The 23,902-nt window shown below is 41.9% G+C and overlaps 2 protein-coding genes across 2 annotated transcripts in view; both read right to left on the bottom strand.

Moving 5' to 3' along the window:
- Positions 1-23,902, bottom strand: part of LOC137439600 (teneurin-3) — a 449,998-nt gene that overhangs the window by 102,365 nt on the left and 323,731 nt on the right. The window contains exon 19 of the mRNA XM_068135512.2: positions 3,040-3,069. Coding sequence (XP_067991613.2) covers positions 3,040-3,069 — 30 coding nt within the window. The remainder of the gene's footprint in view (positions 1-3,039; positions 3,070-23,902) is intronic.
- The window catches only part of LOC137439605 (THAP domain-containing protein 1-like), a 270,238-nt gene that overhangs the window by 148,889 nt on the left and 97,447 nt on the right, over positions 1-23,902 (bottom strand). The window lies entirely within an intron of this gene.

Here is a 23,902-nt window from a genome sequence, read left to right as displayed (position 1 = left end):
CTTTTGCTGAATTTAATATTCAAGACTGTAAACATCCTAACTGGTGATCAGCAGGGCAGAGCCTGTGTCTGTGGGGCAGACAACACATGGTGCTAACAGGTTGTGCAGCAAGTGCTGTGAGGGGACTCATTCTGTCATAGTGTGCCCCGCTGTCTCGTCAAATTAGGGGGTTCAATTATATATATATATATATATATATATATATATACATATATATATATATATATATATATATATATATATATATATATATATATATATATATATATATATATATATATATATACACTCCCATGCTCTTCCAGTCTAAATGATAATCCCAATGCTACAAGCCCTCCTCGGCCACCGCACCGGTTTCTTCACTTGTTGGCGAATCATTAGCGACAGTGTAGAAAGAAACGTGGACGCTGATGCTCCCAAAGTTATACCACGTGCAATGCCAAAAGCAGTTAACCCTTTGAGTACGGATGACGTCTAGTGCCGCAACCCGCGAAAAAGTTTTGTGTACAGATGACGTTACTACACGTCATCGACTATACCTATAAATAGATCGTCAGTACGTGGTTGCATTCCCGTAATGCCAAATTAATCCCGTACCGGGGGTATTTTTATCAAAAAAAAATCCCGTACTCAAAGGGTTAACATGTAAATAACAAGAGCCAATCATGTCTCTGACCTGTAATTGGAGGGAATAGCCATTCAGCTCCCACATAATCAATTACCCCAGGTGGCTAGGATTGTGAAGTAAATTAACTCCCATGCTCTTCCAGCCAAAGAAGGTTGCTTAAAGCAACCAAGCAGAGCTGCACAAGGTAGAACCACTGCTGTTTTAAACCATACCTGGGTTCCCCCACAGCTGCAGACATTCACAAGTAACACATACATGAGAAATCCTCCTAAATATATATTATACACCAGGAACAAATAGAAAGTTGAATTTTGAAGACTTTCACAAGTAGCACATACATGAGAAATCATATATATATTGTTGCGGTTTTAGAACCCACACTTGTAAATAAGACATTATTAAATGGTTAAAGGTAGCACCCCTAGTTAGTCCACAAGCAACACGTAGGCCACCATAGGACTTCAGTTATTTCATTAGTATGTGTTTTAGATGAGGCCGTGTTTCCAATAGTTGAATCTGCGTTGTGTCGATCAAATAAGAGTAGGTCCCCATTCCGTCCATTTTGCGACCTTCCACTCCAAGCGACGCCATTACGCGCCCCTACAGTCGGTGCCCTATGGCTCTCCCAATTTACTTTGCGCCTTTGTTAGCAGCGTTCGCTGCCTTAGCGCTCGCCCCAGCCGCCATAAGCCATGAGGTTAGGCCCGAGAAAGGAGGCGGAGCGCCAAGAAGAGGGTGTGGCCACGTCATCCAGCCGTCAAAGGCGGAGCCGGTAAGCCCTCACCAGCCAACCAGGGCTGGAGTAACATCACTGACAGGCGTGGCTTTTTGGCTCGCGGAGAGATCGCGCGGAGAGATATAAAAAGCGAGCGCAAAGCCCTTTCACAGGACTCGTGCGAGAGCAGCGCTATTAACAGGACTGCGCGGGGGACAATGGGACATGCCAGCAAGCACATTCTACTGAGAGAACTGACGGCGGCAGCGTGCATTACAAGAGGACTTGTTGGAGGCGCGCTCGTTAAAGAGGACTGATGGGAGAGAGCGCATTGAGAAGCACCTTTATAAAGAGATATACGGCGCGCTGATTAAGAGGACTTTAGAGAGGGGCGTTTGGCATGAGTGTGCATCTATTACGTACGCCGTAGGACACCAGCTTCCCCCCGCTATATAACTGTCCGGTCGCGTTCAACTATACATGGAGCTGCCTGCCGGGTTTCGCCGCTGGACCGGAGCCTGGATCCCATCGCCGGACCCTCTACCTGTTCCATCTACAATCCCCGTGTGAGTGTGTACGTTTGTCTGGGGTATTAAGGATAAGACTGTTTTAAGACTGCCCTGTGTGCTGCTTCTTCTTCTTCCTATCTTGTACATTCTTTTGTTTCCTCTTCTTCTTGTAAATTGTAATAAACCCATCTTTGTTCTTCCTACCTTCTGGTTTCCTCTCCATCCGATCGCATCCGTCCTTTCTATCATTGGGTAAACGTGGCACGATTGAAACTGCTAGAATCGGGTTTAGTCCCATTGTTAACGGCTCTGATCGCGGATTGCTATCCGCTCGGCATTTTCCATCTTATCCGTGGTTCGAGCGGGAGTTATCTCCTTGCTTTACGGCCGGTGGTAGTACTTAGGTAATTGGACTAAGACTCGACCAACAACCCTACTTACCACCGACCGGAAGGAACGTTATAACTTCTAAGGACTCGGGTCGGCCAGACAAAAAGACAAGGGGATTAACCCCCCCTTGATAAGGGGAGCGCCGACGTCCGAGATCCGTAACAATATATATATATATATATATATATATATATATATATATATATATATATATATATATATATATATATATATATATATATATATATAGTACATAGTACACTGGGTACATAGTACTATAGTACATAGTATATATATATATATATATATATAGTACACGGGGAACAAATATAAAATTGAACTTATTTTTCTTTCCTTAACACGCAACACCAGGTAACTTCTTCAACACCAGGTCTGCTACTACTGCATTCCCATCTGAACTGGTTGAATAAGCTGGAAAACCATGGTTCAAGTCCCACATACAATGTGTTTGTACAATGTGTTTGTCAATTTTCGAACAATGTCCTATAATTCATGTAAAAGAACACTGAAGATGTCCCGTGTCTTTATTATGCAAATTGATGTATGTACAAGCTCCACCATGAACCTCATATTACAGAGACATCAAATCATCAAAATTCCCAGTAATCTATTGGTGAACCCAGTAATCTATACGAACGTAGCCATGAATACTGCTTTTAGTCTGTATTACGAGACTGTGGAACAAAATCATTTCACCGACTGTATGATATGATTATTATGTCTATAATTTCATAGCAGATCCACTGGAAATATTGGAAATTCCTGTTCATTCTCACCTGTGTTTCAAATCCTTGCTGGTAAAGGAACTTTCCAGGTATAAAGGAAAGCAGGGAGCGGAAGGGGTTAAAAGGAAAAACATTGAATTAGTCCTATAACATTTACAAACACAGATTCATGAATACACACACACACACACACACACACACACACACACACACACACACACACACACACACACACACACACACCTATATCTATATATATGTATGTATGCACTACATGGCCAAGATTATGTGGACACCCCTTCTAATTAGTGGATTCGGCTGTTTCAGCCACACCCATTGCTGACAGGTATATATAATCAAGCACACAGCCATGCAATCTCCATAGACAAACATTGGCAGTATAATGGGCCATACTGAAGAGCTCAGTGACTTTCAACGTGGCACCGTCATAGGATGCCACCTTTCCAACAAGTCAGTTCATCAAATTTCTGCCCTGCTAGAGCTGCCCCGGTCAACTGTAAGTGCTGTTATTGAAGTGGAAACGTCTAGGAGCAACAATAGCTCAACCACGAAGTGGTAGGCCACACAAGCTCACAGAACGGGACCGCCGAGTGCTGAAGCACGTAAATATTGTCTGTCCTCGGTTGCAACACTCACTACCGAGTTCCAAACTGCCTCTGGAAGCAACATCAGCACAACAACTGTTCGTCGGGAGCTTTATGAAATGGGTTTCCATGGCCGAGCAACCGCACACAAGCCTAAGATCACCATGCGCAATGCCAAGCGTCAGCTGGAGTGGTGTAAAACTCGCCGCCGTTGGACTCTGGAGCAGTGGAAACGTGTTATCCAGAGTGATAAATCATGCTTCACCATCTGGCAGTCCGATGGATGAATCTGGGTTTGGTGGATGCCAGGAGAACGCTACCTGCCAGAATGCATAGTGCCAACTGTAAAGTTTGGTGGAGGAGGAATAATGGTCTGGGCTGTTTTTCATGGTTCGGGCTGGGCCCCTTAGTTCCAGTGAAGGGAAATCTTAAGGCTACAGCATACAATGACATTCTAGACGAATGTGTGCTTCCAACTTAGTGGCAACAGTTTGGGGAAGGCCCTTTCCTGTTTCAGCATGACAATGCCCCTGTGTACAAAGCGAAGTTCATACAGAAATGGTTTGTTGAGATCGGTGTGGAAGAACTTGACTGGCCTGCACAGAGCCCTGACCTCTAACCCATCAAACATCTTTGGGATGAATTGGGATACCGACTGCGAGCCAGGCCTAATCGCCCAACATCAGTGCCCGACCTCACTAATGCTCTTGTGGCTGAATGGAAGCAATTGCCCACAGCAATGTTCCAACATCGTGTGGAAAGCCTTCCCTGAAGAGTGGAGGCTGTTATAGAAGTAAAGGGAGGACCAACTCCATATTAATGCTCATGATTGTGGAATGAGATATTTGACAAGCACATATGGGTGTGATGTTCAGGTGTCCACATACTTTTGGCCATGTAGTGTATATATATATACACAGTGCCTTTGGAAAGTCTACACCCCCTTTCAAATTTTTCACCTTTTGTTGCCTTATAGCCTGGAATCAAATTGCATTAAATCAGACATTTTCCACCTTTATTTACACGTTGTAACCCACAACTTCCAAGTAGAGAACAAATTCTACAAATTTCAGTAGATTAATTAAAAATACAAAACTATAATATCTTGGTTGGATAAGTGTCGACCCTCCTGAGTTAATACTTGGTGGAAGCACCTTTGACAGAAATTACAGCTGTGTGTCTGTTGGGATAGGTCTCTACCACTTTGCACACCTTGATTGGGCAATATTTCTACTGAGATTCTGAGACTTTGCACACCTTGATTGGGCAATATTTTCCCATTCTTCTGTACAAAACTGTTCAATCTCAGTCAAGTTTTGTGGGGAGCGTTGATGGACAGCAACCTTCAAGTCATGCCACAGATTTTCGATTGGATTTAGGTCGGGGCTCAAGGACATTTATCTTTTTGTTCTTTAGCCACTCCAGTGTAGCTTTGGCTGTGTGCTTCAGGTCGTTGTCATGTTGAAAGGTGAACATCTGTCCCAATTTCAGCTTTCTTGGAAAGGGCAGCAGATTTTCCTCTAGGATTTTTCTGTATTTTGCTCCATTCATTTTACCTTGTATCCTGACAAGTGCTCCAGTCCATGCTGATGAGAAAATCCCCATAACATGATCCTGCCACCACCATGTTTAACAGTAGGGATGGTGTTCTTTGGGTGATGTGCTGTGTTGGGTTTGCGTCAAATGCAACATCAAAAAGTTCCATCTTTGTTTTGTCAGACCACAAAACGTTTTGCCACATGTCTTCAGAATCTCCAGATTGTGTTTTTTGCATACCTCAAACGGGACTCGAGGTTCGCTTTTTGAGCAATGGCTTCCTTCTTGCCACCCTACCGTACAGGCCAGACTTGTGGAGTGCTTGGGATATTGTTGTCACAAGCACACAGTGGCTAGTCTTTGCCACAAAGGCCTGTAGTTCTTTCAAAGTTGCCATTGTTCTCTTGTTGGCCTCTCTGATCAGTCTCTTCCTTGCTTGATCATCCAGTTTAGAGGGACGGCCTGATCTAGGCAGGGTCTTGGTGGTACCATACGCCTTTCACTTCTTAAGGATTGTCTTGACTATTCTCCAAGGGATATTCAAGGCCTTTGAAATATTTTTATACCCATCCCCTGATCTGTGCCTTTCCACAACTTTATCCCGGAGGTCTCTTGAAAGCTCCTTGGTGCTCATGGTTGAGTCTTTGCTGTGAAATGCACTAGCCAGCAGAGGAAACCTACAGTAACAGCTAATTTTATTCTGAAATAATTAGAATCACTACAATTGAACACAGGTGGAGGCCAATTAACGTGGTGTGTGATTTTGAAGGTGATTGGTTACACCTGAGCTAATTTACAATTGCTATTATAAGGGGGGGGGGGGGGGGGGGGGCGGGGGGTTGGACACTTATCCAACCAAGATATTCTAGTTTTGTATTTTTGATTAATTTTCTGAAATTTGTAGAATTTGTTGTTCACGAGGAAGTTGTGGGTTACGGTGTAAATAAAGGTGGAAAAAGTGTATTGTGAAGGACTTTAATTACAGGCTATAACGTAACAAAAGGTGAAAATTTTGAAAGGGGGTGTAGACTTTATATAGGCACTGTATATATATATATATATATATATATATATATATATATATATATATATATATACATATATATACATATATACATACATATATATATATATATATATATATATATATATATATATATATATATATATTAGGGTGGCCCGAAAAATTAAATTTTTTAATTTTGTACCGCACACCCTCTCATTTGAGGTGGCTTGATGAAAAAATAGCAGTCAAAATCTTAGGGCAATCCAACAAGAGTAAGTGGTCTCCCACAACCCTCTAAAAGTACTCTGCAAGACCGGATTCGTTGATATTTCTGGTGTCCATAACCTTTTTCTCTCTGGGCCAATTATTTTCAAATCTACACCAGCCTCCATGTGGACCCAAATTTTAGCTTGATCTAATAAGTCCTTTCATATTTAAAAAAAACACATCATCCCCATTGACCCACAAATGGCCCCCAAAGTCCCCCGTGAACAACATCAACGAGTCCAAAATCAAACACACTTTATTTAAATAATTGTGAATGTGAAACTGCATTCTTTTAACACAAACAAAAACAAAAACAGTGTTTAAAAACAAAATCTGTTTCGTAACAAAACAATGGTGCCAGGGCAGTCAGGCTATCAGTGTTACTTGGTGCTCTTGACCAGTTGATTTTTAGTGGCACTGGTTGGCAGAAGCTTCCGGTGATGCTCAACGACCTGGTAGAGGAGCTGGCGCTGCTGGTCATTCTTGGTAAGGTCTTCATTAAAGTCAGTAGCCAATTTGACTGCACGTTCTGCACAGTAGTTCACCACCTTCAGCGCACGAACAGTCTTGCACGCTGCGATGTAGTCATCACGCTCGAACCATGTGTCTACTGCGGCCGTCAGAACTCCTGTGACAAATGAAGTGACTCAAAGGGGTTGAGCAAGCGCTGTGTGACAAACTGTGCCACGGAAAGGTTCCGGAACTCAGGGATCTTGTTTGGAGCCATACGTCGAACATCTTCTGGGAGAGGATTTCTCTGCAGAGCATTGACGATAGCCCCCGGCCTTATCTTCATCAGTGCTGTCATCGCTGAACAAAGGCAGTGCTGCAAGGTCCTCACTTTGGTACCACAAGTGCAGCCGCATTTTATTTTCTGCGACTCTGGCAATTTTGCTGTCAACTTGTTGGTAATCTTCGATCAGCTGTAGCATTAATAAGTCATTAATATGAGCAGCTGTCGCCAAAGGTGCTGCAAACCAGAAGCTTGCATAGATTGTACTAACAAACAAACAAATTCGTCGCAATGAGTCCATCTCGCACTTGCCATCATCATCAGAATTGATAGCGAAATCCAAAGATTTTAAGACAATAAATCCCTTTTGCCATCCATCTCGCGCGGTTATAAGCACCAGGAGCACAAAATCCTGTACCAATGTCCATATCCTCTCCCAGGAGCCAAAGTGTGAGTCTCGTGAACTCTAGGTAGTCTTCACGAGGTTGGACAGTCTCCAGGTGTTGTTGAAGGTTATGGACAACAAGAGTACGGCGAGATTCCAGCCATGCTTTCTCTGATGCACTCAATCTACCTGCACCAGCCTCGTCGCTATCAAGAGCATCAAACTTCGACTTGTCGATAACATCCCACTGTGACTTGAGTCGACGAAAAAGCTCAATCTCTGGTCCCTTTGAGGTAAACAAAGTATCGAACACAGCAGCTGCATATATCTCAAACATATGGTGATGGCATGTGAGAAAGAGCAGCCGTCGATTGAACGAGTGCTGCTCAACAGTGATTGAACGAGTGCTCCACATAGTGGAATTCTATGTGGAAAGTAAGATATTGGTCCACATGGAGACTGGTGTAAATTTGACAATAATTGTCTGAGAAGAAACAAAGTTATGGACAGCAGAAATTTCACCGAATGCTGTCACACAGAGTACTTTTAGAGGGTTCTGGGAGACCGCTTAATCTGGGTGGATTGCCCTAAAAAGTTTACTTTGTTATTTTCTCATCTAACCTCCTAAAATGAGAGGATGTGCGATATTAAATAAAAAACAAAATACTATATAAAAATTGTCCACCCTAATATATATATATATATATATTGTACATTGCTCTACATTGCCGAAGAGCTGGAGGGACATACAGTGGAGTCTCATTGATTGACCACTCAATCTGGCAAAAAACAAGGACATCACAATATGTTTTAACCATCAATCATTGATGAAGCTCCAACAGACATCATTTGAAAAATGGGGGAATATAACAATAATTTGGGCAATCTGTACATCCTGGGGGTTAAAACAAAAAAAAGTCCCCTTTACCTGAAACTGACCCGTTTTGATAAAATAATCTCGTGAATCCACATGAAGACACCGAGAGGGTCTTTATGCATATAATTTTAATTAGGAACGGTGTACCCATCCTTTGGTGACCGTTAGGACTACCTGACATCTGCGTTACACTATCAACCACATCAAATACTATTATTTGTCTATTCCTGTAGAAATGTTATGATGGGAGGAAGGTTCTACCAGCCACACCCCACAGAGACTCTACGTAGGTTAAAATTCTCGACGTTCCAAGTGCTATATTTGGTTGACAGCATATTACAATTAAAAAAACCACCTTTGGAGGCCATTTTTCCCCGCAGAGTAGGGGTTGGCCTTTTTCGGGCAACGTGGTCCCCAAGCAGGCAAAGCTCAGGTATGTTGTTTCTACCATGGACGGTCTTTATTCTGAATTGTTCAGGCATCGCGTTCGCGTAATCGGAGTGCTACAACCCTCCCAAGATGGAGAAGGCGTCATGTGACACCAATGACCATGTTGGGTCTTACCTCTGCTTAGTGGTGGTTAAAAAAGATGGATACGAACGTTGCCTGCTGGGCAGCTACTCTAGTTAGTGGTGTTTCGGTTATAAATATGGATATTCCAAATGACGAACAGTTTCCCACATGACAAGTATTATACTTTAATATTTTTACCCCGCACACGCAAAATGAAAAGCGGGGTTAATCAATTGGTTCATTCGTTTGTCTGTCTGTCTTGTCAGTATATGATCGAGGAACAACTTATTTAAATCAAATGTTAAATTTTCAACACGAATATGAACATGAAGCGTAAGACAAGTTTCTCGTTTTATTGTATTTTGGCTCTGAATTTGTCCCGACCGCACATGCGCAGAGAGGAGCGAGATAATATTTTACTTTAACCGCCTGACTGACAAACAAAAATGTAAATCATTCCAAACATGAAAGTCTGATTTTAAGGACATTATAAAGGACACAAATAGCAGGCAAGTATAACTAATATCACGTGTTGAATAGGGTGGCGTAATAGACACTGGGAAAAACGGCGGTGAAACCCAGAATAAATTTATTTATATGCTTTTAAACTTCTTTAAACCTTTATTTAAATTGAATTATATATTTGAACACTGTAGAGCACAAAATTCCTTTATGATACTTCCAAAACCTTGCTATATACAAGTATATCAATATATAACATGAGAGCGCATGTGAGAGGATCGGAGTGAAGAAGAGGGAGTTGATTTGGCTTTGTACGCTGCCTATCTACGCCGAGTTCGATGGTGATTAATAAAGCCTCAATTTCCTAACCCGTGACTCAACATCGTGTTATTACATTGTATAAAGATGAGATATATAAGACTGCTATGGAAATGCTAAACTTTGGGATTAAAAAAAAAGATCTTTAAAATCTTCTTCTTTTTTTTTCAAATTTAAGTATTATACTCGAAAACTGTGCGGTGTAGGCCTGGGGCGTGTTCCGTTACCAAGAAGCTAGCTCGCACTTGCCGAGCCAGCCGTTCCTTATGAGCGGCTTCAAATAGAGTGCTCGCTTGAGTGCTCAGGCCACTTGGCGAGCGTTCTTCAAGAAACTTGGTAACTGAACACACCCTGGGTGTTGGCTTCATGGTTAAGGTGGCTAGCTTGAGATCTTAAGGTCTAGAGTTTGGGCCTCGGTTGCCCCATGAAATAACAACAGGTGGGTTGACTCCGCCTGTCATCCTTCTGAGGTCGGCAAAATGAGGACCAGTTTACTGGAAAGAGGGGGAACCGCATCAACGGCACGGCTACACTCCCAGCAATGATTCAACTAGCAGACACAGGCTGAATACAAAGTAATAATACTGCTCGGGGCATCGTGTTCTATGAACTCTCCAGTTACAGGTCATAGTCCATCTTTGTGCCAAATCTGGTATTTTACCAACGATTTCACCCTCCTGCTGGACTACCAACTCCCGAAGAATGATGTCCAGGAGACCAATTTCATTTTGCTAGACTTGTTTCGCTGCAGCACAGTGGGCCTTCTCTGATAATTAGTAGGATTATGTTTCTGCTTTACTGGGGTGAAAAATATTCAAAGATGTTTTCATGAAAGTGGATATTTATTTTATTTATCATAACGAGCAAAGAAATGGGAAATTAATGAAATATAACAGCTCATTCCTCTTTCTCAGTTCAGTGTTTATATGAATGGAGTATTGTGAGAATGGGGAATAAAAATGATGGATTTGCTTTGCAATTCTGGAATGCCTTGGCAAAAACTATGGGGGTTGAGTCAGGAAGACTTTGCATTGTGGATTTAGAAGTTCAAGGCAATCGATATCATTTGGTTATCTTGTATTTTCCCCAGCAATCATGGGAGAAAATAAACTGTTATATTGCGTTAAACTACAACGGTGTACTTGGAAAGATGTCGATAATGAGAGGGGATTCAAAAGTTTTCTTGGATGGTCCTGTTTCACGTGGATTTCCGCAGTATGTTAATTAATTAATTTGTTTCATTGCCTCCGCCACCGAAGGTGGATGGAGGTCGTGTTTTCACCCCTGTCTGTCTGTTTGTCTGTGAATAGGATATCTCAAAGAGTTGTGGACGGATTCAGGTGAAACTTGGTGGATAGGTTGGGTGTTTTACAAGGAAAGATTGATCCAATTTTGGTGAAGATTCGAATTCAGATCCGGATCAGGGAATTTTTAAAAGTGATTCTTCACCATTGAGAGATAGAGCCGGGCCCATGACAATCATGGTTCCCTGTTTGAGGCAATGTTTTTATGGCCGGATGCCCTTCCTGACGCCAACCCTTAGTCGCCTCTTACGATGCGCAGGGATACGGTGTACCTACTCTAAATCGGGGTACACACCGGGATCATTCATCCCAGCAAGCTGGTACTCAATTTGCCGACCTCGGAAGGATGACAGGTTGAGTCAACCCCCCTGGCGTTAATTCAGCAATCGGCCGGGATTCAAAATCTGGACTCTAGGATCCCAAGCCAGCACCCTAACCGTTGAGCAGCTAAAAGAGATATATAGTTTGATATTTCTAAAAGTTGTGGACGACTTCTTATTACAAAACTGGGTGGGTGAGTTGGTTAGGCGACAAGAACAAGCCGATTATGTTTTGGTTTCAGGTCCGAATCGAGATTCGCCTATCTGTGGGATACAAAACGTACACTGTTCAGCCTGGCGGAGGTCCGTTCTAGTTTGAGGGATGTATTTCAGTTTATCATTATGAGAACCATGGAAAAATGTAGAATAATGGTGGTGGTTTACAACGGTTTAGGAATCATTTGATTTTGCTTCCGGGAAGTGTTTGTACTACGGTACAAATATTTGTAGAATTTGGAATCGTTGTTCTGTCCACTCACTGCCCTCTCAAATCACATTTTCCTTTGATGTTACAACAATTTCCTTTTGTTGATATGGGGTGTGGAAGGAGAGCCCCTTATTGGATATTCCAAGGGTAACGCACAGTAATTGGTTGTTCCAAGTTAAAAGTCTGGGAATTTATGACCGTCGTCATTCGTATGCAGCACATGGCTGCAGGTTAGCATCAGTTATTGCAGGGGAGCCAAAGTCGCGCAGATGGATGTTGGGTGCTGCCCGGAGCTCGCCTACTCTTTACGAAGGACGCCATGGGATCTTTAATGTCGGCAGACGGGACACCCAGGTTAATGTCTGATGGACGGCAAGGCAAACCCATTGATGCCTCGCCATGCCTGCGGAACTCCAGGATGATGACACGGACAAATTTATTACATTTCGGTGAAGATCTGGATCCGGATACGAGAATTCTTTATACTTTAAGTGATTCTTCACCATTGTGAGATGGAGCCAAAAGTGATACATAGCATGAATTTTTCAAAAATAAGGCCAGACAGACTGAGAGCTCTTTCACAATTCTGTGGTTGGCGGTGCATCGCCGTTCTTAGTTGGAGGAGAGATCCGTCTGGTCGATTCCGTATAATGAGCGAGGCTCCGACACGCTAACTAGTTCCGCAACTCTAGTGTGGCCAGGGGACTAACTTCTACTTATAAATGGAGTTAGTTAGGTGATAAGAACAAGCCGACTAGATTTTGGTTCAGGTCCGGTTCAGGATGCATATGCGGAAACAAGACGTAAACTGTTCATCCTGGCCAAGGTATGCTCTCTATCGAGTGCCGTTCTAGCGTGGACTGTTTCAGCATTTTCCATTGGTGTGGGTTTTGCGTCATAGGTTCACTGACCTGTTGGTTTTGCTTCACGACTCGATTATGTTTGCCAGGAGTATACAGTGATCATTTTATTCAGGAGCGTGAGACATGTCACGTGGACATAATGCCATTGAACATTTGGCTCGGAATTTGGAATTTCATCAGGGTGCTGATTTCAGAACTTGGAATTTCACCAGTGGAATTTGGAATTTCACCACGGTTCTGGTCTCAGAATTTTGAATTTCACCAGGAGAATTTGGAATTTCACCAGGGGAATTTGGAATTTCACCACGGTTCTGGTCTCAGAATTTTGAATTTCACCAGGGGAATTTGGAATTTCACCATGGTTCTGGTCTCAGAATTTTGAATTTCACCAGGAGAATTTGGAATTTCACCAGGGGAATTTGGAATTTCACCACGGTTCTGGTCTCAGAATTTTGAATTTCACCAGGGGAATTTGGAATTTCACCATGGTTCTGGTCTCAGAATTTTGAATTTCACCAGTGGAATTTGGAATTTCACCACGGTTCTGGTCTCAGAATTTCACCAGGGGAATTTGGAATTTCACCAGGGGAATTTGGAATTTCACCACAGTTCTGGTCTCAGAATTTGGAATTTCACCAGTGGAATTTGGAATTTCACCAGTGGAATTTGGAATTTCACCACGGTTCTGGTCTCAGAATTTTGAATTTCACCAGGAGAATTTGGAATTTCACCAGGGGAATTTGGAATTTCACCACGGTTCTGGTCTCAGAATTTTGAATTTCACCAGTGGAATTTGGAATTTCACCACGGTTCTGGTCTCAGAATTTTGAATTTCACCAGTGGAATTTGGAATTTCACCACGGTTCTGGTCTCAGAATTTCACCAGGGGAATTTGGAATTTCACCACAGTTCTGGTCTCAGAATTTTGAATTTCACCAGGGGAATTTGGAATTTCACCAGGGGAATTTGGAATTTCACCATGGTTCTGGTCTCAGAATTTTGAATTTCACCAGTGGAATTTGGAATTTCACCACGGTTCTGGTCTCAGAATTTCACCAGGAGAATTTGGAATTTCACCACAGTTCTGGTCTCAGAATTTGGAATTTCACCAGTGGAATTTGGAATTTCACCAGGGGAATTTGAAAGCTCACCAGAGTGCTGGTTTCAGAATTTGGAATTTCATCAGGGTGCTGATTTCAGAATTTGGAATTTTACCAGGGGAATTTGGAATTTCATCAGGGTGCTGATTTCAGAATTTGGAATTTTACCAGGAAAATTTGAAATCTCACCAGAGTGCTGGTTTCAGAATTTGGAATTTCACCAGGGGAATTTGGAATATCACCACGCAAATTTGGAATTTCACCAGGAGAATTTGGAATTTCACAAGGCAAATTTGGAATTTAATCAGGGTGCTGATTTCAGAATTTGGAATTTCATCAGGGTGCTGATTTCAGAGTTTGGAATTTTACCAGGGGAATTTGGAATTTCATCAGGGTGCTGATTTCAGAATTTGGAATTTTACCAGGAAAATTTGAAATCTCACCAGAGTGCTGGTTTCAGAATTTGGAATTTCACCAGGGGAATTTGGAATTTCACCAGGGGAATTTGGAATTTCATCAGGGTGCTGATTTCAGAATTTGGAATTTTACCAGGGGAATTTGAAATCTCACCAGGGTGCTGGTTTCAGAATTTGGAATTTTACCAGGGGAATTTGAAATCTCACCAGAGTGCTGGTTTCAGAATTTCACCAGGGAAATTTGGAATTTAACCACGGTTCTGGTCTCAGAATTTGGAATTTCACCAGGGGAATTTGGAATTCCCCCAGAGTGCTCATTTCAGAATTTGGAATTTCAAAAGAGTGCTCATTTCAGAATTTGGAATTTCACCAGGGGAATTTGGAGTTTCACCAGGGTGCTGGTTTCAGAATTTCGAATGTCACCAGAGGAATTTGGAATTTCATCAAGGTGCTGATTTCAGAATTTGGAATTTCACCAGAGTGCTGGTTTCAGAATTTGGAATTTCACCAGGGGGATTTGGAATTTCACCACGGTTCTGGTCTCAGAATTTTGAATTTTTCCAGGTGAATTTGGAATTTCACCAGGGGAATTTGGAATTTCCTCAGGGTGCAGATTTAAGAAATTGGAATTTTACCAAGGGAATTTGAAATCTCACCAGAGTGCTGGTTTCAGAATTTGGAATTTCACGAGGAGAATTTGGAATTTCACCAGGCAAATTTGGAATTTCATCAGGGTGCTGATTTCAGAATTTAGAATTTCACCAGGGGAATTTGGAATTATCACCATGGTTCTGGTCTCAGAATTTGGAATTTCACCAGGGTGCTGGTTTCAGAATTTGGAATTTCACCAGGGGAATTTGGAATTTCACCAGGGTGCTGGTTTCAGAATTTGGAATTTCACCAGGGGAATTGGGAATTTTCACCAGAGTGCTCATTTCCGAATTTGGAATCTCACCAGGGGAATTTGGAATTTCACCAGGGTGCTGGTTTCAGAATTTGGAATGTCACCAGAAGAATTTGGAATTTCACCAGGGTGCTGTTTACAGAATTTTGAATTTCACCAGGGTGCTGTTTTCAGAACTTGGAATTTCACCAGGGGAATTTAGAAGTTCACCAGAGTGTTGGTTTCAGAATTTGGAATTTCACCACGGTGCTGGTTTCAGAATTTGGAATGTCACCAGATGAATTTGAAATTTCATCAGGGTGCCGATTTCAGAATTTGGAATGTCACCAGAAGAATTTGGAATTTCACCACGGTTCTGGTCTCAGAATTTTGAATTTCACCAGGGGAATTTGGAATTTCATCAGGGTGCTGATTTCAGAACTTGGAATTTCACCAGTGGAATTTGGAATTTCACCACGGTTCTGGTCTCAGAATTTTGAATTTCACCAGTGGAATTTGGAATTTCACCACGGTTCTGGTCTCAGAATTTTGAATTTCACCAGGAGAATTTGGAATTTCACCAGGGGAATTTGGAATTTCACCACGGTTCTGGTCTCAGAATTTTGAATTTCACCAGGGGATTTGGAATTTCACCATGGTTCTGGTCTCAGAATTTTGAATTTCACCAGTGGAATTTGGAATTTCACCACGGTTCTGGTCTCAGAATTTCACCAGGGGAATTTGGAATTTCACCAGGAGAATTTGGAATTTCACCACAGTTCTGGTCTCAGAATTTGGAATTTCACCAGTGGAATTTGGAATTTCACCAGTGGAATTTGGAATTTCACCAGTGGAATTTGGAATTTCACCAGGGGAATTTGAAAGCTCACCAGAGTGCTGGTTTCAGAATTTGGAATTTCATCAGGGTGCTGATTTCAGAATTTGGAATTTTACCAGGGGAATTTGGAATTTCATCAGGGTGCTGATTTCAGAATTTGGAATTTTACCAGGAAAATTTGAAATCTCACCAGAGTGCTGGTTTCAGAATTTGGAATTTCACCAGGGGAATTTGGAATATCACCACGCAAATTTGGAATTTCACCAGGAGAATTTGGAATTTCACAAGGCAAATTTGGAATTTAATCAGGGTGCTGATTTCAGAATTTGGAATTTCATCAGGGTGCTGATTTCAGAATTTGGAATTTCATCAGGGTGCTGATTTCAGAGTTTGGAATTTTACCAGGGGAATTTGGAATTTCATCAGGGTGCTGATTTCAGAATTTGGAATTTTACCAGGAAAATTTGAAATCTCACCAGAGTGCTGGTTTCAGAATTTGGAATTTCACCAGGGGAATTTGGAATTTCACCACGGTTCTGGTCTCAGAATTTTGAATTTTACCAGGGGAATTTGGCCTTTCACCAGGGGAATTTTGAATTTCATCAGGGTGCTGATTTCAGAATTTGAAATTTTACCAGGGGAATTTCACCAGGGGAATTTGGAATTTCATCAGGGTGCTGATTTCAGAATTTGGAATTTTACCAGGGGAATTTGAAATCTCACCAGGGTGCTGGTTTCAGAATTTGGAATTTTACCAGGGGAATTTGAAATCTCACCAGAGTGCTGGTTTCAGAATTTCACCAGGGAAATTTGGAATTTAACCACGGTTCTGGTCTCAGAATTTGGAATTTCACCAGGGGAATTTGGAATTCCCCCAGAGTGCTCATTTCAGAATTTGGAATTTCAAAAGAGTGCTCATTTCAGAATTTGGAATTTCACCAGGGGAATTTGGAGTTTCACCAGGGTGCTGGTTTCAGAATTTCGAATGTCACCAGAGGAATTTGGAATTTCATCAAGGTGCTGATTTCAGAATTTGGAATTTCACCAGAGTGCTGGTTTCAGAATTTGGAATTTCACCAGGGGGATTTGGAATTTCACCACGGTTCTGGTCTCAGAATTTTGAATTTTTCCAGGTGAATTTGGAATTTCACCAGGGGAATTTGGAATTTCCTCAGGGTGCAGATTTAAGAAATTGGAATTTTACCAAGGGAATTTGAAATCTCACCAGAGTGCTGGTTTCAGAATTTGGAATTTCACGAGGAGAATTTGGAATTTCACCAGGCAAATTTGGAATTTCATCAGGGTGCTGATTTCAGAATTTAGAATTTCACCAGGGGAATTTGGAATTATCACTATGGTTCTGGTCTCAGAATTTGGAATTTCACCAGGGTGCTGGTTTCAGAATTTGGAATTTCACCAGGGGAATTTGGAATTTCACCAGGGTGCTGGTTTCAGAATTTGGAATTTCACCAGGGGAATTGGGAATTTTCACCAGAGTGCTCATTTCCGAATTTGGAATCTCACCAGGGGAATTTGGAATTTCACCAGGGTGCTGGTTTCAGAATTTGGAATGTCACCAGAAGAATTTGGAATTTCACCAGGGTGCTGTTTACAGAATTTTGAATTTCACCAGGGTGCTGTTTTCAGAACTTGGAATTTCACCAGGGGAATTTAGAAGTTCACCAGAGTGTTGGTTTCAGAATTTGGAATTTCACCACGGTGCTGGTTTCAGAATTTGGAATGTCACCAGATGAATTTGAAATTTCATCAGGGTGCCGATTTCAGAATTTGGAATGTCACCAGAAGAATTTGGAATTTCACCAGGATGCTGGTTTCAGAATTTGGAATTTCACAAGGGGAATTTAGAATTTTGCCAGAGTGCTGGTTTCAGAATTTGGAATTTCACCACGGTGCTGGTTTCAGAATTTGGAATTTCACCAGAGGAATTTGGAATTTCATCAGGGTGCCGATTTCAGAATTTGGAATTTCACCAGAGGAATTTGGAGTTTCATCGGGATGCTGGTTTCAGAATTTGGAATTTCACCAGGGTGCTGGTTTCAGAATTTGGAATTTCACCAGGGGAATTTAGAATTTCACGAGAGTGCTGGTTTCGAATTTGGAATTTCACCACGGTGCTGGTTTCAGAATTTAGAATGTCACGAGAGTAATTTGGAATTTCATCAGGGTGCCGATTTCAGAATTTGTAATTTCACCAGGGGAATTTAGAATTTCACCAGAGTGCTGGTTTCAGAATTTGGAATTTCACCAGGGTGCTGGTTTCAGAATTTGGAATTTCACCAGGGGAATTTAGAATTTCATGAGAGTGCTGGTTTCAGAATTTGGAATTTCACCAGAAGAATTTGGAATTTCACCAGGATGCTGGTTTCAGAATTTGGAATTTCACCAGGGTGCTGGTTTCAGAATTTGGAATTTCACCAGGGGAATTTAGAATTTCACGAGAGTGCTGGTTTCAGAATTTGGAATTTCACCACGGTGCTGGTTTCAGAATTTGGAATGTCACCAGAGGAATTTGGAATTTCATCAGGGTGCCGATTTCAGAATTTTGAATTTCACCAGGGGAATGTGGAATTTCACCAGAGAGCTGGTTTCAGAATTTGGAATTTCACCAGGGGAATTTAGAATTTCACGAGAGTGCTGGTTTCAGAATTTGGAATTTCACCAGAAGAATTTGGAATTTCACCAGGCTGCTGGTTTCAGAATTTGGAATTTCACCAGGGTGCTGGTTTCAGAATTTGGAATTTCACCAGGGGAATTTAGAATTTCACGAGAGTGCTGGTTTCAGAATTTGGAATTTCACCACGGTGCTGGTTTCAGAATTTGGAATGTCACCAGGGTGCCGATTTCAGAATTTGAAATTTCACCAGGGGAATTTGGAATTTCACCAGAGTTCTGGTTTCAGAGTTTGGAATTTCACCAGGGTGTTGGTTTCAGAATTTGGAATTTCACAAGGGGAATTTGGAATTTTCACCAGGGTGCTGGTTTCAGAATTTGGAATTTCACCGGGGTGCTCGTTTCAGAATTTGGAATTTCACCAGGGGAATTTGGAATTTCACCAATTGACAATGGAATCCAGTCTAAGGTCATGGGAAAGTGTACTACCTCTGTGCTGTATGCACTGTTATGCATGTATTTATGTATGTATTGTTATGAATTTGGGATAGAGGAGAATATCTAGATCCAGGTAGATCTGCATTGGTAGGTGCTCCGATGATCGTGATAGAAGAACCATCTCGATGTGCAGTAAGTCAGGAACCTGTAGCCCGGATGTCAGATAAGTTGGATATTTGTCCATGTTACGAGGGGGCGGGGCATGCTAATTAGTTCAGGGATTATAGGTAAAATTCCCTTGTATGTTATCCCCCCTGTCGCTATCCTGTTGTCCCTTTTGGCACCGCACCAATCGCACCATAGACACTAAGCTAGGCCCTTAGCTGCACACATTAATTAAATCCCCCCTTCCAATGACTGATGATAAAACTGAACGGAAGAAACAAGGAGGAAGTGGCTGCGTTCAACGGTGCCATGGAAGACAAACATTGTGCAAGGCAGGCAATAGCCTGCTCAGGAGGACTCTTGATTGACAGGGGGGAGGGGTGAACAAAGAGCAGAACACCGATTGGCAGCGTAAGGAAGAGCTCATGATTGGCCACCGACCAATGACACCAAAGGTGCAAGACACTCGGCCAATCAGAGAGGAGGGCGCGAGGACTGCCAGCAACCTACATGGGGATATGTAGGGAGGACGAGACGGCCAGTAAAACAACTCACTGGCAGACATTTTCTCTCGCTCGTTCTGGCTTCCTCCCTATCTGGACCTTCTTCTGTCCCCTTGCCTTCTTGCGCTTGGACCCCTTTGGGCGTGTGGATCTCCTGCCTGTCCTAAACTTCCCTTGCGGTCGGCGAACACCGCTGTTGTGCGACGGACGTTGGAGAGGCGTTGGGGCGCCGTCGAGTCTCCTCTCCTGGTGCCTGCGTGCGAGTGCTGTGTGGCGTGGGACAGACCGAGCTGCAGGACCGGTGTTCGCGCCAGCAGTGTGCTTCGCACCAACCAGAGCGCGTTGGACGATGGAGCTGCACAACCTGGTGGTTCCTGACTGAACCACAAAGATAAGACGCGCATTCACCACACAACGGTTTCTTTATTTATCCTCCCCATCTGTGTGTATTTGAAATCTGTGCGGGGACGTCCTGATATAGGGGTATAGTTATTTATCAGCACGGTTCTTTTGTTCTCGGAGTCCGGCAATAAAGCCACATTTACTTTTTGTACATAAACTCCGTTTTCGTGTGACTTAATTGATTTCAGGTTGAAGACGCCTGCGACCGTGAAGGTAAGTCGGCATTCTCCCCCAACCCCCTTCTCGTGTATGATACACCATCAATTGGAAATGCCTCAAAGTAAGCTCGAATCCATCCGTGGACACTCTGTCTTAACTGAGAGCATCCACACGACAGTATTATACAGGGTGAGCCAGAAATATGGTCATTTTAGAAATTTGTGTGATGGAAAAAAAAAATTGTATTTCAAAAAAAATCATTCATGATATTGAAGTACATAACATGCATTTTTTTTTTTTTTTTTTTTTTACTGATTTAGTTTTATTTTTTGCAGGCTTGAGTGACCATGTGGAACTGGATGGGTGGAAGAACGCGCTTTCGCTATGAAAGCTTTTTACAAGAAAAATGATAGTGCAACTGCTGCACAACATCAATTCAAACTCCATTTCATTGTTCAACGTCATGGAAATGTGCCGTCTGTTTGTGCTATCAAGGTATGGGTGCAGAAGTTTGAGAGGACCGGTTCAACCTGAAAAGAGAAACCGTCGGGAGCACCAAAATCAGTAAGAACGGCATAAAACATTGAGGGTGTAAGGGAGTCAGTTTTGAGAAGTCCGCATCGCTCCAGCCGAAAGCATGCATCAGCCTTAATAATTTCTCACACGTCACTACGTCGCATATTGCATAAGGATTTAAAATTTTATCCCGAAAATTCAAAATGTCCAGGAATTAAGCCAAGATGATGAGATTGCCCGCAATAATTTTTGTGAGGGAATGCTTTCATTTATGGATGGAAATGAAAACCAAAACATTGCTAACAATTTGTTCATGTCTGACGAAGCACATTTTCATCTGTGTGGCTTTGTCAACAAGCAAAATACTCGTTTTTAGGCAGCCGAAAACCCAAGAGAAATGCACACAAAACTGTTACACAGCACAAAGTCACAGTGTGGTGTGCACTTTCGTCGTTCGGCATCATAGGACCTTACTTCTTTGAGAACGATAACAGAAATGCCGTCACTGTTACTGCAGCTCGATATACCGATATGATTTCTAACTTCCTCTCAGGAGAATTAAACAGATTTGCAGAAGTGAGCCCAATGACGTGGTTTCAGCAAGGTGGTGCAACCCCCCACACCGCCAGAGTGTCCATGACTACTGTAAGGGCGCTCTTTCCAAAGCATGTCATTTCCAGAAACGGCGATATTCCATGGCCAGCGAGGTCACCCGATTTGACTGCATGTGATTATTTATTGTGGTCATATCTAAAGGACAAAGTGTATGTTAACCGTCCACAAACTCTTCATGAACTTAAGGAAAACATCAGATGCGAAATCAATGATATTGACGTGGCCATGTTGCAGAACGTCATGAATAATTATTGGTGTCCAAGATTGGAGGAATGTGTCAGACAAAATGGTGTGCATCTCCTCGATGTTCTTTTCCACAAATAAATGTCATGTTATGTACTTCACTTTCTTGTAAGAATTTGTTTTGAAATACAACTTTTTTATTACCTTTACACGAGTGTTAAAAATAACCATATTTTTGGCTCACCCTGTATTTGATAGGGGCATTAGCATTGATACATCATCGTTTACCATTTCATACATATGGATGTGGCGATATGTCGGGTGGATGTTTACGGCGAGGTCATGCATGTTTATGAATCATGACTGTTGATTAGCCATTGCTCTTTCCTGTTTGAGCCATGTAGTTTTATACTTGCCAAACGTACATGCCTGCAAAACTAGTATGGATCATACTTTGCCCAAGCTGGAAAATGGGAAGACGAACATGCTTCAGTGAAAGCTGAAGTTTGTATGATGGATTAGAACACCATGCAGAGGCCACAACAACGTTAAGGTGCCATTTTCACTTTTCCTCTGTATCAGAAGGTTTCCCAGGCTGCTCACTGCCATCAATGTCCTCTTGTCATAATAACACACGCCTACTACGGAGTGGCCTACTACCTATCCCTTTCAGCAAAGACAATAACAAGAAGGCTGGGGGCTTTATAAATCGTTTGTAAATAGAGCAGTGGGATAACTTCATGCTTTTGCAAATTCTGTTTTAACACATATGTAACACACATTCAAAACCAATGTGGAGATGATTACCGGTACTCATTTATCTTGTCAGGATAAGTTGTACAGATATAGGACAAACTGTAAAGCTAACACGATATTATATTCCATGTCATGTTATCTTGTATATCATCACTTTTTCAAATTAAACATTAAACAGTCTTGTACATCTAACAACATAATATAAACAAGAATATTGATAACACTTATTATTGTGACAAGAGAATATACAGCATACATATATATATATATATATATATATATATATATATATATATATATATATATATATATATATATATATATATATATATATATGTATATATATATGTATGTATATATATATATATATATATATATATATATATATATATATGTATGTATATATATATATATATATATATATATATATATATATATATATATATATATATATATATATATATTATATATATATATATATATATATATATATATATATATATATATATATATATATATATATCTCGCGAGGAAGATCTCGCGAGATCACGGCGAGGTCATGTCTTTTCGAAGCTGTTCCATGCGCTCACGCTTTTGAAGCTAAGTGATTCTTCTCAATTGTGTTTTTGTCGAGACTGTATCTATCTTTCGGTGTGTGTACCTATAGCGTATCTTTTGGAAAACTTTCGGTGCTAATTTTTCGTACATGTATACACAATCGTCGGTTAATGCGTATCGAGTATTCTGCGGCCTAGTACTCGTAGGCTTGGCTACCGTACCGTCTCCGACCTTGTGGTTTTGTTTTTCTCTCAGCGATTCGTCGAATGCGCTGCATTTATTTTCGTTCTCTGTTTCGTCCCAGTCGTTCATCCCATACCTCCTTGTTTAATATCTCTACTCCAAAAAAAAAAAAACCCCAAAAATATTTCCTTCCCAGGTCTTATTCGTTTATTTGTTGTTCTTTTTGTTCGTTCGTTCTTCGTTCGCGATCACGTGGTTAGAAATGTTTATTCTCTCCCCTGAAGAACTGTATTCTGTCATATATTATAACACCTTTTTCTTCTTCTCCTATAAAAGGATGCTTTCGTCTTGCTCACCAAATCTATTCATTCCAAAAAAAAATACCATCTCTTACAGGTCCTCTTTTCTACATTCCCGAAACTCTCCAGCCCTCCACCCCTCCTTCAGCGTCCTCAAACGTATTTTTGACTCGAAGGTCTCAAACTCATTTTGCAAAAAATGTTTGTTTCCCATGAATCGTACACTTTTCAAAATCCAATCTCACCCCTCCCCTCCAAATCTTCCCCATCCCCCCTTCCCTCCAAAACTTCCCCATCCCCCCTCCCCTCCAAAACTTCCCCATCACCCCCTCCCCTCCAAATCTACCCCCATCACCCCCTCCCCTCCAAATCTACCCCCTTACCCCTCCCCTCCAAATCTTCCCCATCACCCATCTCTTTCAAATATTCCCCCTTGCCCCTCCCCTCCAAATCATCCCCATCACCCATCCCTTTCAAATCTTCCCCCTTGCCCATCCCCTCCAAATCTTTCCCATCACCCCTCCCCTCCAGAACTTCCCCATCACTGCTCCCCTCTAAATCTACCCCCTCGCCCCTCCCCTCCAAATCTTCCCCATCACCCATCCCTTTCAAATCTCCCCCCTTTCCCCTTCCTTCCCCTCCCTCCTAAACTC

The sequence above is a fragment of the Myxine glutinosa genome, chromosome 14, assembly GCF_964187855.1.
Source record: "Myxine glutinosa chromosome 14, kmMyxGlut1.1, whole genome shotgun sequence".
Lineage (NCBI taxonomy): Eukaryota > Metazoa > Chordata > Myxini > Myxiniformes > Myxinidae > Myxine > Myxine glutinosa.
This window is presented reverse-complemented; position numbering and strand designations above follow the sequence as displayed.